The sequence below is a fragment of the Cataglyphis hispanica genome, chromosome 18 (genome assembly GCF_021464435.1).
Source record: "Cataglyphis hispanica isolate Lineage 1 chromosome 18, ULB_Chis1_1.0, whole genome shotgun sequence".
NCBI lineage: Eukaryota > Metazoa > Arthropoda > Insecta > Hymenoptera > Formicidae > Cataglyphis > Cataglyphis hispanica.
The window spans coordinates 249,494-264,277 of record NC_065971.1 but is presented as its reverse complement, the minus strand read 5'-3'; the positions used below and the strand labels follow the sequence as shown (position 1 = coordinate 264,277).

The 14,784-nt window shown below is 35.8% G+C and overlaps 2 protein-coding genes across 2 annotated transcripts; one reads left to right on the top strand and one right to left on the bottom strand.

Moving 5' to 3' along the window:
• On the bottom strand, window positions 1–6,417 carry LOC126856421 (nuclear anchorage protein 1-like). The gene is made up of 8 exons (XM_050604890.1): window positions 6,156–6,417; window positions 5,517–5,826; window positions 3,155–5,186; window positions 1,636–3,082; window positions 1,324–1,410; window positions 749–996; window positions 521–604; window positions 1–324 (listed from the first exon to the last, which is right to left on the bottom strand). The coding sequence occupies exons 1-8, from the start codon at window positions 6,415–6,417 to the stop codon at window positions 1–3; spliced, it is 4,794 nt and encodes a 1,597-aa protein (XP_050460847.1).
• Window positions 6,418–8,050: 1,633 nt separating this feature from the next.
• On the top strand, window positions 8,051–12,088 carry LOC126856420 (paramyosin-like). Its single transcript, XM_050604889.1, has one exon. The coding sequence runs from the start codon at window positions 8,051–8,053 to the stop codon at window positions 12,086–12,088; it is 4,038 nt and encodes a 1,345-aa protein (XP_050460846.1).
• The last annotated feature ends 2,696 nt before the right edge of the window (window positions 12,089–14,784 follow it).

The window sequence follows — 14,784 nt, the reverse complement described above, 5'->3', positions numbered from 1 at the left end:
TCAATCACTCATGAGATGGAGAGCCAAATTGCGTCTTCTTTCGAGATTCATCCGGTCGGAGATTTGAATCAGGTTAACCTGCTCGAAACGGAGAGATTGTCTTAATTCCTGCAGCTTCCACCCCGCTTCAATCTGCTTCTCGGCTATTTGCTTCTGCAAGGCGGCGATCCGCTGGTTTAAAGCGTCGTAATCCGCTTGCAGTGGATCGCCGCTGTAGTCCCAATTAATCGCCGATCGATCGGGACCGCTGTCTTGCTGCACCATGTTTGAAGTCAATAAACAAATCTTGTCGTGCAGCTCGGCCAATTGCGTCAGCGTTAAAGACTGAAAAATGCAAAACGAATCGTTCGCGTTTCAGAAAATTATATCCTAAGAATGTTCTCATATATCTATATACTTATTTGTCGTGTACGGTGTTTATATACATAGAAAAGAATCAACATGAGATTTAATAGATGTTTTAAAAGAAGAGAATGCTGGGAGATTAGCAAAATGAACTCTTATCACTATACGCACGTACCTTCAACCAAGATTCAGGGTCAAAAGCTGCAAGCTCATCGCCATTATCCACACCTGCAACCTTGGTAACTTCTACATCAAGCTCCTAGAAACGATTCATTTTCCACGTTAATATGCGCAAGTCAGAAATTTCGAATTATCCTCTTGATAAATTATCAAATAGAACCGCATATTAAACTAATGCTTTTATTATTCTAATCGATAGTTGTTTTGCTTTTATTATTCTAACCGATATATAATTCTTATTATCTTTTTTCCATTCGCTAAGCACTTCCAATAATTTATCAATGCTTTGCAATTCGATTTCCGCCTGATAAATGTTCTCGGACAGTTTTTGAGATTCTTTTAATAACTCTACGATGGATGGCACCCTCCAATGCAGGATGTCGAAGTCATCGTCCAGAGTCGTCGCCATTGCGGGTTTCGTCGAAATTTTACCGTCTATATAGTGTATGTAATCACGCATACGTTGCACAGCTATTAAAAGAAATACGAAACATCTTGTAGAAATTGTGTAATAAGATTTTGTTTTTGTTTCACGCTTCTTATCTCATACAAAATGTATTTGAATATGCCGTTTGATAATTATACAATGTAAAATTAACATCATATAATTAATAAAGGAGATATAATAATTTAATATTGCAAAATGTTGTTTTCAAATATTACAAATTTATAGAAATGTTAAATTTATTAAGATATTAATCTGACTCTCTAATTAAGAGCTATGAATAAGCAAATATGCAATGCGATAAAAACTGTCGAGGTGGCAAAACAGTTGGAAAGTTTTTATGCAACTTTTACCGTCATATTGCTTTTCAATCTGCTTCTTTAGTAATTCATTCGCCTTAACGAAGTCGCCGCATTCATCCGGTTTAATCACGCCAGCCTCTGGAATTATAAAGATGTCTTCTTTTTAAATGCGAGCGCGGCCAACGAATTCAATGGCGAGAAAAAGGCTCGTCGAAAACCGCGAATGAATAAAACGCATTACGCGACTAAATTATGCTCATTGATTTAAATAGCTACGCGATAAAAATGCTGAATATTTAATTATCTATAAACATGCAGTATATATAATATTAATCAATAAAAAAAATCCATATAGACACAAACCTTCAACAGAAGAAATAGAAGATTTTAGTAATCGAATGTTTTCATTCTGCAAATTGTCAAGCTGTTCGTTCAAATGCTTAATCTCTGCTTGACAACGATCCAATTCGGATTTAAGGTCTGCATTTTTGGTTTTCAAAATATTATTTTCAATTGTTAATTTCTTTAATTCGTCTCTTAGCTTATCGATGTCGTCTATATCGTCTATATGTTTTGTAAAATCGTCTTTCTCAATATCTTTTCTTAATATATCGCTTTGCACTCTAATCAGATCATTTTGCAACTCCTCTTTTTCTATCGTTAATTTTTTTAAATCTTGCTGCACTTCATCATGTTTTATCGATGGTCTCTCATCGAAGGTATCTTTCACTTTATCCAATTCGTTTTCAATCTCGGATTTTTTCAAATCTGTCTGTAACGCCAACATTTGATCTTCCAAAGTGGTTGACTTGATCGTTAGCCGCTCGTTCTCCTCTCGGCATATATTTAAATCATCCCGCAAATGAGCCAAAACATCTTTTAAGGCATCCAATTCCTTCAAGGCGGCGTTCCTACCTGTTTTCTCTGCATTAAGATCCTTAACTAAGTCATCGATTTGTGCTCGTGCGTCAGCCACTTCCTTTCGTAAACCATCCAACTCGCTCAAAAGCGCATTTTTCTCTTCTAGTAATGCATAATCCTCGTGATATTGTAACTTGTTCGTTTTGTCCGCATCAATCGATGCTTCCCTTAAATTATTTACTTCATCGTTCAGCTTATCATATGTTAGTTTAAATGCATCCAAATTTTTCTGCAGCTTTTCTAAATCCGCTCTCAATCTATCGTTTTCTGATTGACTAATAGATAATTCTGATCTAATTTGTTCCGATAATTTCTGTTCAGCTATCAGATTTGATGTCAAACTTTTAATTTCAGCTTTCTGTTTATCATCTTCGCCTTTTTGCTTACTATATTCCTCCTCAAATTTCTGTTGCTCTTTTGCGAAATTTATGTTTTTCAATTTTAAATCATCAATTTCGGATATTAGTTTTGTCGATTCATTTCTCAATTCATTGTTCTCAATTATTAATGCATTTGCTTTTGACTTTAATGCGTCATTATCAGCTCTCAAAGCTAATATCTCATTTTTCGTATTTTCAAGTTCTATTTTTAACGTTGATACTTGATATGACAGATTATCTTCTTTGTCTCTCATCTTATCGTTCTCCGTCCTTAATTTAGTCAATTCATCTTTCAATGCTTCAAGTTCTTCTTTCAATGCAATGATCTCATTGCTGACTTTCGCTAATTCTCCCACAGCCTTTTCTTTAGCAAATTTTTCGGCTAATAAAGTCTGGTTTAATTTTTCCAGTTGATTTTTAAGCTCTGTAATTTCTCCTTCAAGCTTAATCTTTTCTTCATTCTCAATCCTAAGTCTAATTATCTCCTTCTCTAATGATTGTCGCTCAACCTATGAATTTCAAAATGATTATTATCAAAAATAAACAATTAAACGCGAGGAATACGAATTAATTATCTCTACCTTACAGATGTTTAAATCTTCTTTTGCCTTTTCATTCGCAATGGACAACTTATCCACCTCTATCTTGATTTTGCAATTCTCTATTTTCCAATAATCTGCATCTTCTTCCAATTTAGATAACTGCGAGTGAAGTTCAGATATAACCGTTTTTAAATTATTAACCTCGCTCGCCATCTCAGCATTCGTAACTTTTAAATTCGACAATTTCTCGTTCATACTTAATAATTCTTTCTTGAGGGCATCTTTCTCTTCTTGTAGGTCATGATTTTGCACTTTCAATTCATCGATCCTCGAAATCAAATTTTTCATTTCATTCTTCAATGCTGTTAACTCTTGCTGAATGCCTCGTTTAGCAGCAGTTTCTGCACCAAGATCTAGTTTTAGTTTGCTGATCTCATTTTGCAAAACGTTGATCTCATTTTGTACCCTGTCCTTATCAGTCTGTAATCTAGCGATCTGAGGCTCGAGCAACTTAACCCGATTCTCGGCATCCTCAAGTTGTTTTCTTAATTTATTTATTTCATCTGTCGATAAGTTTGCTTGTTCCTTCATTTCGCTTATCTTTGTCTTTAGCTTATCATTTTCATCTTTATAATTATTCGATTCTGTTTTAGTAGCTTTGCTGTCTACTGTCATTCGGTTAACGTCTGCCCTTAGTTGTTCATTTATATCTTTCGCCTCCTTTAGTTCATTACTTAATCCAGCTGTTTTCTTACGCAAATCTTCAACTTCATTATTTACTCTTATTAATTCGTTACCTGAATTATCTAACTCCTTCCTCAGATTTTCTATTTTGGATAATAATTTCGTTAACTCTTCTTTCCCATCATCCACCTCTTGTAGTAATTTTTTATTCTCCAACTTTAACTTTGCCATTTCGCTTTGCAGAGCATTAAAATCTGAGAATAACTTATTATTATTTACACTAGCCTCCTCCAATTCTTTTGTAAAAACTCCATTCTTCATTTTGAACTCTTCCAATTCTTTTTCTGCGTCATTTAATGCTGAATCTGTCTTAGACAAATTGTCTTTAAGAAGAATATTCTCAGATTTTAAATTGTCTCTTTCGGCTTTAATAACAACATTTTCATCCTTTAGTTTGTCGTTATCGTTCTTCAATCTATTTATTTCTTCCAGTAATTTATCGAAACCGTCCTTTAATGCAGGTCTTTCGGATTTTAACCGATCCATCTCTACCACTCGCTTCTCTAATTCATTTCGTAGATGCTTATTATCAGATAATAATTGATCAACCTCCGTTTTAATATTATTATTTTCGTTTTTCGCAGATTCCAATTCCTTAATCATATTATCAAGATTATTTTTTAAGACAACATTTTCTTCTTTAAGTTCATTAATTTTCAATTGAGCATTTTCCAATGCCTTCTTCAAGAATTCATTCTCAGTCCCAAGACTATGCAAATTGTCTCTCGCACCCTTCAACTCCTCTTGCGCCACTTGAAATTTTTCTTCCTGGAGACGCAGGTTAACATTCAACTTATCGATCTCGTTTCTCAATTCGTTATTTTCATCTTTCATTCTCTCCAGTTCTTTTTGTGTATCTTTGACCGTCTCTATACGCCTGACGGTCACCTGATCCATATCTAATGCCAATTCGGCGGAAACTTTCTGCTCTTCAAGTTCGCTCTTTAAAGCCTCCGCGTAAGCCGTTTTCTCTTCTAAATGCGTTTTCAATTCAGCCAGAAGCTGTTTGCAATTCTGAAGACGGCTTTGTAATATCGACGTATCTATCTCTTCCTCATCTATAGATGGAGGAACGACATCGTCTTTTAAGATCGGTACAGCAACATCCTTGATCGAACGAATTTGCATTAACTCGGCTTGCGGACGCTCTGAGAGATCTGACATCTGCATTGATCTCTCGGCAACCACGGACACCTGTTGATCGGCTTTCTGACCATCTTTCATTAACTCGCGAAGCTTTGCCTTCAAACGGTTTATTGTCGCGTAGGAAGTATCCTCCTCGGCTTCCGCCAGTTTCATCTTAAAATGTGATATCGTATCTCGCATTCTGTCGAAACATTAACAGTTTACACGTAATTATATTAATGTCCTGCTTTTGAGAATGAAGATTGATAGTTTTCAAGGAAATATGAAGCGAGCAAGTGAACTGTGATTAATCCTTTTTCAAAGCTATATAACTTTGCAAAGTATAAAACAAAAAAAAAAGCCTTTTAATCATTAATTTCTAAACTATTAAGTTCATAATAAATTTATAGAGTACGGTCTTTTTTTCTACTTATTGTGTAAATACTTTTCTGCTTATTAAAACAAGAGTTAATGCGAAAAGAGAGACGCATTGCTGTCTTGACGAAATCTCATATTCAATTAGCAGTAGTACTGTTTCTTTTCGGCAGTGAAACGATCTCTCAGTGCTGCTATTTTTTCCTTCATGTATTTAACTTTCTTGCAAGGATCGTCGCAGCAATCTCGTTCGGCGAGGCTCTCCTCGAGGTTGTAAACTTTTTCTGCCAGTTCCTCATTTGCATTCTGCAGCCTTTCGTTTTCCTCGCGATAATGCACGAGCAGGGGATCGGGAGCAAGTATTTCGTCGAGCTTCGTACCTACATGAAAATTATTTGACCGCTCGAAATATATTCGTAATCCTCTTTTATGAGGCTTAAAAGGAGCAGAGTCTCTCTTGCGGTGCGCTGTGCATACCAATTCCACAGAATTAAAAGAATAGGATTTATAATATATATATATATATATATATAGTAGGATACACTGTCCACATCAAATTATATATTTAAATTAAAAAATTATTTTATCTCGATCAAAGTATGCAAAACTGATTGATATGAGAACGAATATTTTATTACAAAAGCTGTTATAGTAAAATTTATTATAATTTCATAAACGGAATATGACCGATTTAGTATTCTTAGTATGATTTGAACGATATATAAGAAACGTAATAATATATTAAAAGCAAAAGAGCGAAAAGTTTGGCAATATATATAGAGTGGAATATCGATACCGCATGATTGTAGGGATTGTTTCAGAGATCTATTTTCGCTCTCGAATTGCAATCGTTCCATGCGCCATTTCTTCATCTGGCACTTCATTATCGTCAGTTTTCGCAAGGCAAACGGCAAATCGTAGATCTCTGATTCTTTTGAATTGTCGCTGAAAGGATTGTATTCGCAGCAACACAGTTCGTGCGGCGGTTCGATCAATTTCAGCGGCCGTGGTAAATGGCATCCACATGAACAAAACGATGGTGCACATCGATCCTCCATGACCTCTGCATAATTTTGAGGACCACGTTTAACCTCCCAGCATGTAATGTGACGAAACGTAAATTTATTCTTAGAATGTCTGCGTTTCTGCAATCATTACGATGTGTAAAAACGCATCATACAAAAAAATTTAAAGATTACCTATTGTTAGCATCCAATTCCAAATTTATATTATATTTCTTCCAGCATTATCGGAAAACGAATTTATTTAGCTGAATCAATTCATGGATAATTCACAGTTATCGAGTGATCTAACATTGTTTGCAAAAAAGCTTCGCTGATTCTTTACACATAAAAATTACACAAAAAAATTCGTAAGACATCGGTCATATTTTTGGAATAGGTCAAAATTTTATTCTCGACGAGTTCAACACTGACAAGATCGATATAACTCGACTTATTAATATCGCTTTTTAATTAAACTTCAAATGATTTAATTACGAAATAACAATCAAATAACAACAAATAATTTGACGCGCTAAATCAACTGATTAATTTCTTCCACATTCCATGTCACGATATTTAAGAATATATCAAGAATTTTGTGTCACATGTCGAAAATCCCGCGTGAGATCCTATCGGTGTGGCTCTTGGCAGCTTTTGGATGGAGACATTAAGACACGCGCATTATTCACTAAGTTTCCTCTCGCGAAGTTCGCACATCGAGAAACCGGAAGTACCGGTTATGTACGACCCACATAATTAAGCGGTCGCTATAATTAAATTGCGCGCACAGTATACCCGGCGAGTCCTCGTTAGAACAGTCTTATTAGGTGTTCCGATATTGGGGGGAGTCGGCGCAGCGATACTGAACGCTTCTTAAGTTTCGAGAGTTTCGAGAGCGCTTGAACCACGGTTCGGTTCTGTTCAAGAACTTATCGAGAGGTCCCGTCATCAATTAAATCTGCGCGGTAATTGCAAAGAAAAGGGGAAAATACGGCGGTATACGGGATTCTGAACTTCACGAAACTTTGCGCCCCTTTTTGCTCGCCGTTGCTCATGCAAAATCATTATTTCGTTAATCGAATTGGCGAAACAATGGATCGAGACTGTTACAAGATGTATTATGAATATAAATATGTTGTACAAATGACATACTGCCACGTGACACGTTGTCACATTCTGACAAATTTTGAAACAGATTGAAGATATCTCTGTTTATATTTTTCTGTCACGCCGATGTAAAAATCGATTTCTTGCCTTCGGATGCCTTCGCTCTGATTCGCTCCTTCTCTCACAGCATTTCAATATACTTACAAAAATTTTCAAGTATTAATATTTCAAATATTGACAAAACGTTTATAGAAGTTTTCAACATTTCTGTAATAAAGTTCGCATACACGTTACAATGAAAAATACTTAACGATATTTATGCCAACGATAATCACGATGCTTATATTAAATTTGTAGACAAGCAACGTTAACCTCAATAAAATTAATTAATATTATTTCAATAAAACTAATATATAAAAAAGGTAATTGTCTAAATTTACTAAACATATATATTTAAAAAATTCTAATTTTTGAAAACTTTTTCTGACATTAAAGTTCAGCGAAATTATGTTATATTACATGTTACGTTTATTATGTTATTTACATGTTACATAATCCCCAGAAAATTTAAGAACCGACAATGAGTGACGGATACTTCGACGATTACTTGCCAGTAATCGCGATTGACATCGCCATCGAAGAGAAGACAAGAATCGCCAAGATGGCTGTTGCAGCTTTGCATAAGCTTCACAACATGATGCGGCAGATAAAAGATTGGCGAGACGATAGCGCAAAACTGAAGAGCAATATCTGGCAAATGAAAATGGCTTTGCGCGACGATGACAAGAATGAGAATGATAATCAGCAGATCGACCCTTTGATCGTACATCAGAAGGCAGAGATTATCCGATTGGAGCAAGCAAACGACACTTTAGAGAATGAAGTAACGAGTTTGAAAGACACCCTGATGAAAGCTGAAGAGAATATCACGCGTGTCGCCGTCTGCGAGATAAGCGATAAGATCGCTAGGATCGAAGACGCGTTCTCAAACGAGAATGGACGTCTGAACAACGAAATTCTGCACCTGAGGAAACAACTAAAGGAAGCCGAAAAGGGTGAGACGAGTGTTGTGCTCAAGCAACTCAGGGAGAAGCTGAACGAGTACGAGAGAGGCGATCGAACGATAGAAGCGGTGTTCGCGAACGCGATTAGCAAAATCGTCGAGACGGTCGTCGGTCTCTCGGAGGAGCTCGTGAATGTTAGCGGGAATCTGTATCGATTTAAGACAAAAAATAGAAACTTGCATCTCAAGCTGGACAAATTGAAGGCTATGCTAAGGTTGAGATGCGGTGGCAACGCGGAATACTGCAAGAGAATCGGCGAATTGAACAATCTTGCGGAACAATTGATGGGAGAAATTGGCCGATTGAAAGTTATTCGCGAGAATGCGAACTGTGGCGAAAGTTCAAACGCCACGGATATTCCAGGCGTTGTTAGACACGTGGAACGCTTGATGAACGACTTGAAGGACAATCTGAGGAGCGATCGTGAGGCGATCATTGCCGCTGGCGATCCAGATTGTTTGAAATACATGAAGAAAGTGGTTAATCTGAAAATAAACCTAAAAGTGTTGTCTGTAGAACTTAGACGATCGAACGTGCCGATACATAAACGATCGTGTCAGAATGCTCAGTATAAGAAATATTTAGAAACAGCTTCATCATTAAATGATTTCTTAAAGGAAATAGATGTTGAGATTGGGAAATTAAGAATAAATCCGATGGACAAACATTGCAGAATCGGTGGCATTAGCGGCTCGCAATATATGACAAAAGTCGTGGAACTTGAAAATTTAGTTAAAAAATCGTCTGCGTTAACGGCGATTATAAAACAGAGTCCGTTAGAAATTATAAACACTAATGGAAAAATACTGGAAGAACTCGAAGACTTGATCGATCGATTGTGTTGCAAAATAAAAGATCTCGAAATTCTCGACGATCGCGCGAGCTTATGCGAAAGAATCGTACAACTTGAAACTTTGATCATAGATCTGAAATTGAAACTGGTGGAGGGAAGTGAGCGTATAAATGCACTCAACAATGAATATGTAAGCGTTAAATTATCATTAGAGAGAAATGGTAAAAAATACGAGAGGATCATCAATGACATACGGGACGAGAACGAAAGTTTTCGAAAAGATATAAAGAATAAAAAACAAGAAATATTGGAACTGTCGCGTGAACGCGAACACTCCGAGCAGCGCATTGTGGAAATGCAACTGATGAAGGTTGAAATTGACGAGGTAAGAAAAAAATTGCAGACTCTTCACGATGACAAAGAGGCGCTATTAGGGGAAACAGAAAAGATGCGTAATATTCTCCGAGAGAGGGACAAGGAAATTGAGGATATTATTATTCAACGGAATGCGCTAAAAGGGATCCCCGGGGCCGAGGTGGAAGACCTGAAGATGAAACTTGGGATCGCTTCCGACGAAAATGTAAAATTGAGACGTATAATTGAGGGACTTGGGAAACAGGAGAAACGCGAGCGACTAGACAAATTGAAAAGTTCCGTGGAGGAGAGCGAGAACAAAGACAATGGCGAATATTCGCGAGAGCGTGCGCGAAACCTCAGGGATGAAGTAGAGCGCTTGAAAACCGAATCAAATGAGTCTGAAATAAGCCTGAACGAGGCAAAGGAGCGAATCGACTATCTGAAATGCGCGCTGGATATAGCAGTCGACGACAAAGCAAGACTGGAAAATGAAATTTCTGATTTAAAATCTAATGAGCAATTGTTGATGTATCGATTGAACATCCAGACAAGCGCCGACAAGGAAACACTGGGAGAATTCGATAATGCGATGGCGGAGAACAAAGCGTTAGAGAGTAAAGTCAAACAGCTTCAGAACGAGAAAGAACAACTTGAGACGAAGTTGTCGAAGTTGAGATCCGAAAAAGGATTACTAGATAGGTTGATGGCCGATGCCAATAACAAGTGCGCCGCGTTGCAGGATCGAGTTAACAAATTTAAGTCCGAGCGTAACGGCCTGCGGGAGAAGATAAGCGAGCACGAAACTGCCGCGGAGAATTTAAAGTTTGAGTTGAAGAAGGCACGAAAGGATCTCGAAGACGCGGCTGTTAAAACAGCGCAACTGCAATCGGAGAACTCGAGAATCGTCGGCGATTTGGATGCGCTGTCTGTCCGAACTGCCGAGACCGAGGACCGCGTACGAGTGGTGTTGACAGAAAAGAACGAGCTGGCGACGCGTATTAACGAGCTCGACGATGAGAATGTCGCCCTACGAGAGCGCTTGAATAAGGCGAAAGAGGAGAATGAATATTTTTCCGTGGAATTGAATAAATCAAGAATCGAATATGACAAAGCGAAGGCAAAGAATGCTCTCCTGCAGGTTACCTGCGACGAGAGGAAGAAGGATAACGATGAACTGACGAGAGAAAGGAATGACGCGAGGGAGAGGCTTAATAAAATTGATAACGAGTACAAAACACTCGGTAATCAATTGAGAATCCAGCGAACAAAGTATGAGGCGCTGCGTTTTGCCACAGCTGCGTTACATCACAAAAATCGCAATCACTTAAATGAGATCGATTTGCTGTATCCGTTTGCAATGGATCACGAGGGAGGATTCGCGGACATTTATAACAAGGTTAAACACAGACAGGATTACTCGGATGCCACACGTACAAGCATAAAGATCGAAAGTGGCGAGCAGAGGCACGAGGAAACAGAATTCAAAGTAAAATCTGATACATATACAGGCCATGATGACAAAGCAAAGATCAAAGACAAGCCCAATAGTGAATTAAAGAGACTGAGAACCGAGAATAAGGCTTTGAAAGTGGAGCAGGCAAATTTGAGATTCGAAAACTCCGAGATTACGATGGAACTGGCTCGCACAAAAGATGAATTCGAGAGTTCGCTGAAAACGTGGCCGAAAGAATTTAACGATAAAGAAATTATCGATTCTATTTTGAGGAAATTTGACATGGTAAATATCTGGTATAAAAAAGAGATAAGCAATTATTTGGACGATTCAAAGATGTTCGATGATAAAGACAAGTCTACGGTAGCTATCGATCAGCTCGAAATCGAGAATAGAGCGCTGAAGATGAAAGCAGATATTCTGCGTGATAGTCTCAACTTCAGCCTGATGAACGGCGAGAAAACGAAGACTGACTTTAGTAGAGCTACGGAGGAGATCCAGGCTTTGAAATTCGAGCTGATGAATCTAAGAGACGAGAAAGCAGCCTTGAGGTCACAGCTCGAGATGTTTGAGAAAGAATTAAATGCATTAAAATCCGAGAAGATGGCTTTAAAGGATGAACTCACTGCTTCGAGAAAGTCGAACTTCGATCTTAGACTCAAAGTGAACGGCTTACTAAATGTTAACGAAAAGTTAAAGGAAACAAATGTAAGATTAGAGAATTGTCTGCGGGACACATTGAGAGAAATGAATGAGCACACCGCAGTGTTGGTAGCACCGGAAAAAAGCTCAAAGAATAATTTTGAAAGCACATTAAATGATGATCTAAAGATATACAACTTTCCAAAAAGAAATTCACGTACGATCAATCGACTCGACTATGCTTTCTCCAAAAATCCTGAACTACAATCCATTGAAGAATACCTACGGCATATAGAAGGACAAAAATGAAAAAGTTAAATCTTTAAATTGATAGATACATGATATATGATTTATCGAATTTTATCCGCATAATTATTTAATTTACATTATGAAATTATGATAATTAATCAAAAAAGCAAGTTTGATCGTGAAATTATTTGTATCTCAGAATAAAAATATATAGCTTGTAACGTGTTAGATTAAAGGATGTACAAGTACAGTTTTATTAACGCTCTGATAACTTGTCTTGCTTTGAATATCTTTGTATACTTTATTTACTCCTTTACTTGATAAAGATTTTACGTAAACTATCGTAAACGACAGTTCTTCTAAAATTCATAAAGGTAACTCGTATTCTCTTAGCAAGCACCAAAGAATCATTTTAAAAGCGACTAACAAAACCTCCTGAAAGCGCGCAGCTACTTAATCTTCAGCGCTTTTAGGACGACGAGTAGTTAAAGCCAAACAGGACAATGACAACAGCGGCGTGACGACGATAAGGACGAAGTGCGGTGTCGGTGGAGCGCGTAATAATGCATTTTAATCGCGTGCGCATGTCGAGCCATTATCGCATACTCTACGACCACGGCATCACGTTGAAAATTCTCATCTGAGATTATTTCAGCAAAAAGCTGAAGCTCGCTCTGCGGCATAGTTGCTCTGCTCATCTATCATTCTCCTAGACTGCTAGAGTGCAATGTGGCACTTGCAAATAAGTGCGGAGCATTCCTGCACACGTACCTATCCTTTTTTATACCTCTCTTTAACTTCCAATTTTGATCTCTATGAGAGAGAGAGAGAGAGAGAGAGAAATGTTATAATAATTAGATTACAATTAAATATTCACCAAAAACAATAATGCTTCCTTTTTTACTGAGTTGACGAAACATATCGATCTTATTTTATCACAATATTTAATTTGTTCATATTCTTTTTTAATGTTTGTTTGTTTAGAAACCGTATTTTTTATAACACCGTATTTATTGCGCAAACTGTGTATATGATTTTTATTCAAACTCAAATGCTGAAATTTCATCGCAAGAATTGAATATTTTATCTCATCCTTTGAAACATCCCTGGTGTCTACTGTGGTTACTCAAAAGTGTTCTCGTACGTAAAATATCGTATTATTGCTTTTTGTGGATTCTTTCGTTAAATTCTTCCTTTCGTATCCAATAAAAATTTCACACTGCATATTCGCTTAAACGGTACAAGAAATAAAATAATAAATTTTAGTATACTGCACTTATATAGGTATTCGGCTGTTAAATTTTCGTCAAATTACATGTATAGTTATATAAATTGTATTATTTTACTAATTCAATATAAAAAATATATATTTTTAATCAAAACTTTTCATTATTTTCGCTTATTTATATAATATTTATACCAATATACCAATATTAAAATGAAAATTACATACGGATAAGTTTCAATGCAAAGGAAATAATACTATTACTTTATGTAATAATACTATATATACTGTATATAATTGGATATAATTGTATCTTATCATATTTATATCTTCTTTTGTTTTTATCTGAGTATACTTATAAAATAGATCTTGAATTCAAATACCTGATAAAATACCTAATCTGATAAAAATTAAAAACTACAAATTGTTTTTATTTTTTATTAAGTAAAAAAAATGACATCTTATTCTCCATTGGTGCACAGTTGTGATAAAATTAGTTTATGAAATAAACATTTCTTAACACCTTTAATTCAACTTTGCACAAACAAAAAAAAAGACATTCAGCTAGACAATTTATCCAAATCTTTACATAAAAAAGATGTTTTTCTCAGAATTTATCACACAAATCTCAGAGAATGTGAGTTTCGTTCTTCTAATCCTTTTCAATTGGCATGTCTTTGAAATTATTTTTATTATAATCATTCGTAACACGTCGTAGGCACACAATGAGCAGGTCGTTGCAAATAAAGCGCAATGCGTCGAGTTGCACAGTCAGATTGCGTTTCGCAAACGCGGTCCACGACAAACAGACTTTAATTGTGGAAAATCACCGTAATCACGAAACGTGCTAGCGTAAGCTCGTTTTTTTCTCACCCTAATCTCATCCTCAATGTCAACGAGAGCGACTATAGTAAATTAAGGCTAAAAGAAAAAGATAGAGAGTAATTTCGCAAAAAAGTGTACATAATTGTGTACATAATTATGCAATATTTATAATAAAACACTATACATACATATTGATTGAAACATCAATGTTACGATATAATAATCAATTCGTACATTAGACATACTTTACGCCAAACGCATAATTTTGATTATAATTTATGAGCAAATAAAATATTAAATTCAATTTGGCGATAAAATATATACAAATGTTGAATTATCTTTGGCATACAAAAAAAAAAAACATAAATAAACTAATATTTGTTATAGTTATAATTATAATATATAGAATTAAACTTTACAAATATAAAAATATATATATTTACACCTACTTTTATATCAAATTAAATATAAAAAAATAACAAAAACTTGAAAATATTTTTAGTAATAAAAATATATATTTGAGGTCTGTCAGATCGCAAGTGAAAAATCTACTTGGGGTTTGACAGACCCCAAATGCAAAACTTGTATTTTGCTTTTACCGGTTTATTAACATATACCTATAAATTTTATTAACTGATTTATATATAAATTTTATTTTATATAAATTTTATTTTATAAATTTAAATATAAATACACATTTAAAAAT

What these genes read in the sequence shown, in the direction of transcription:
- LOC126856421 (XM_050604890.1), bottom strand. Translation starts at nt 6,417, where the DNA reads ATGGAGGATCGATGTGCACCATCGTTTTGTTCATGTGGATGCCATTTA. An exon ending in ACAATCCCTACAATCATGCG is followed by an intron (nt 5,827 to 6,155) that starts GTATCGATATTC and finishes TGGTATGCACAG; the next exon opens with CGCACCGCAAGAGAGACTCT. An exon ending in ACCCTGAATCTTGGTTGAAG is followed by an intron (nt 325 to 520) that starts GTACGTGCGTAT and finishes TGCATTTTTCAG; the next exon opens with TCTTTAACGCTGACGCAATT.
- LOC126856420 (XM_050604889.1), top strand. Translation starts at nt 8,051, where the DNA reads ATGAGTGACGGATACTTCGACGATTACTTGCCAGTAATCGCGATTGAC.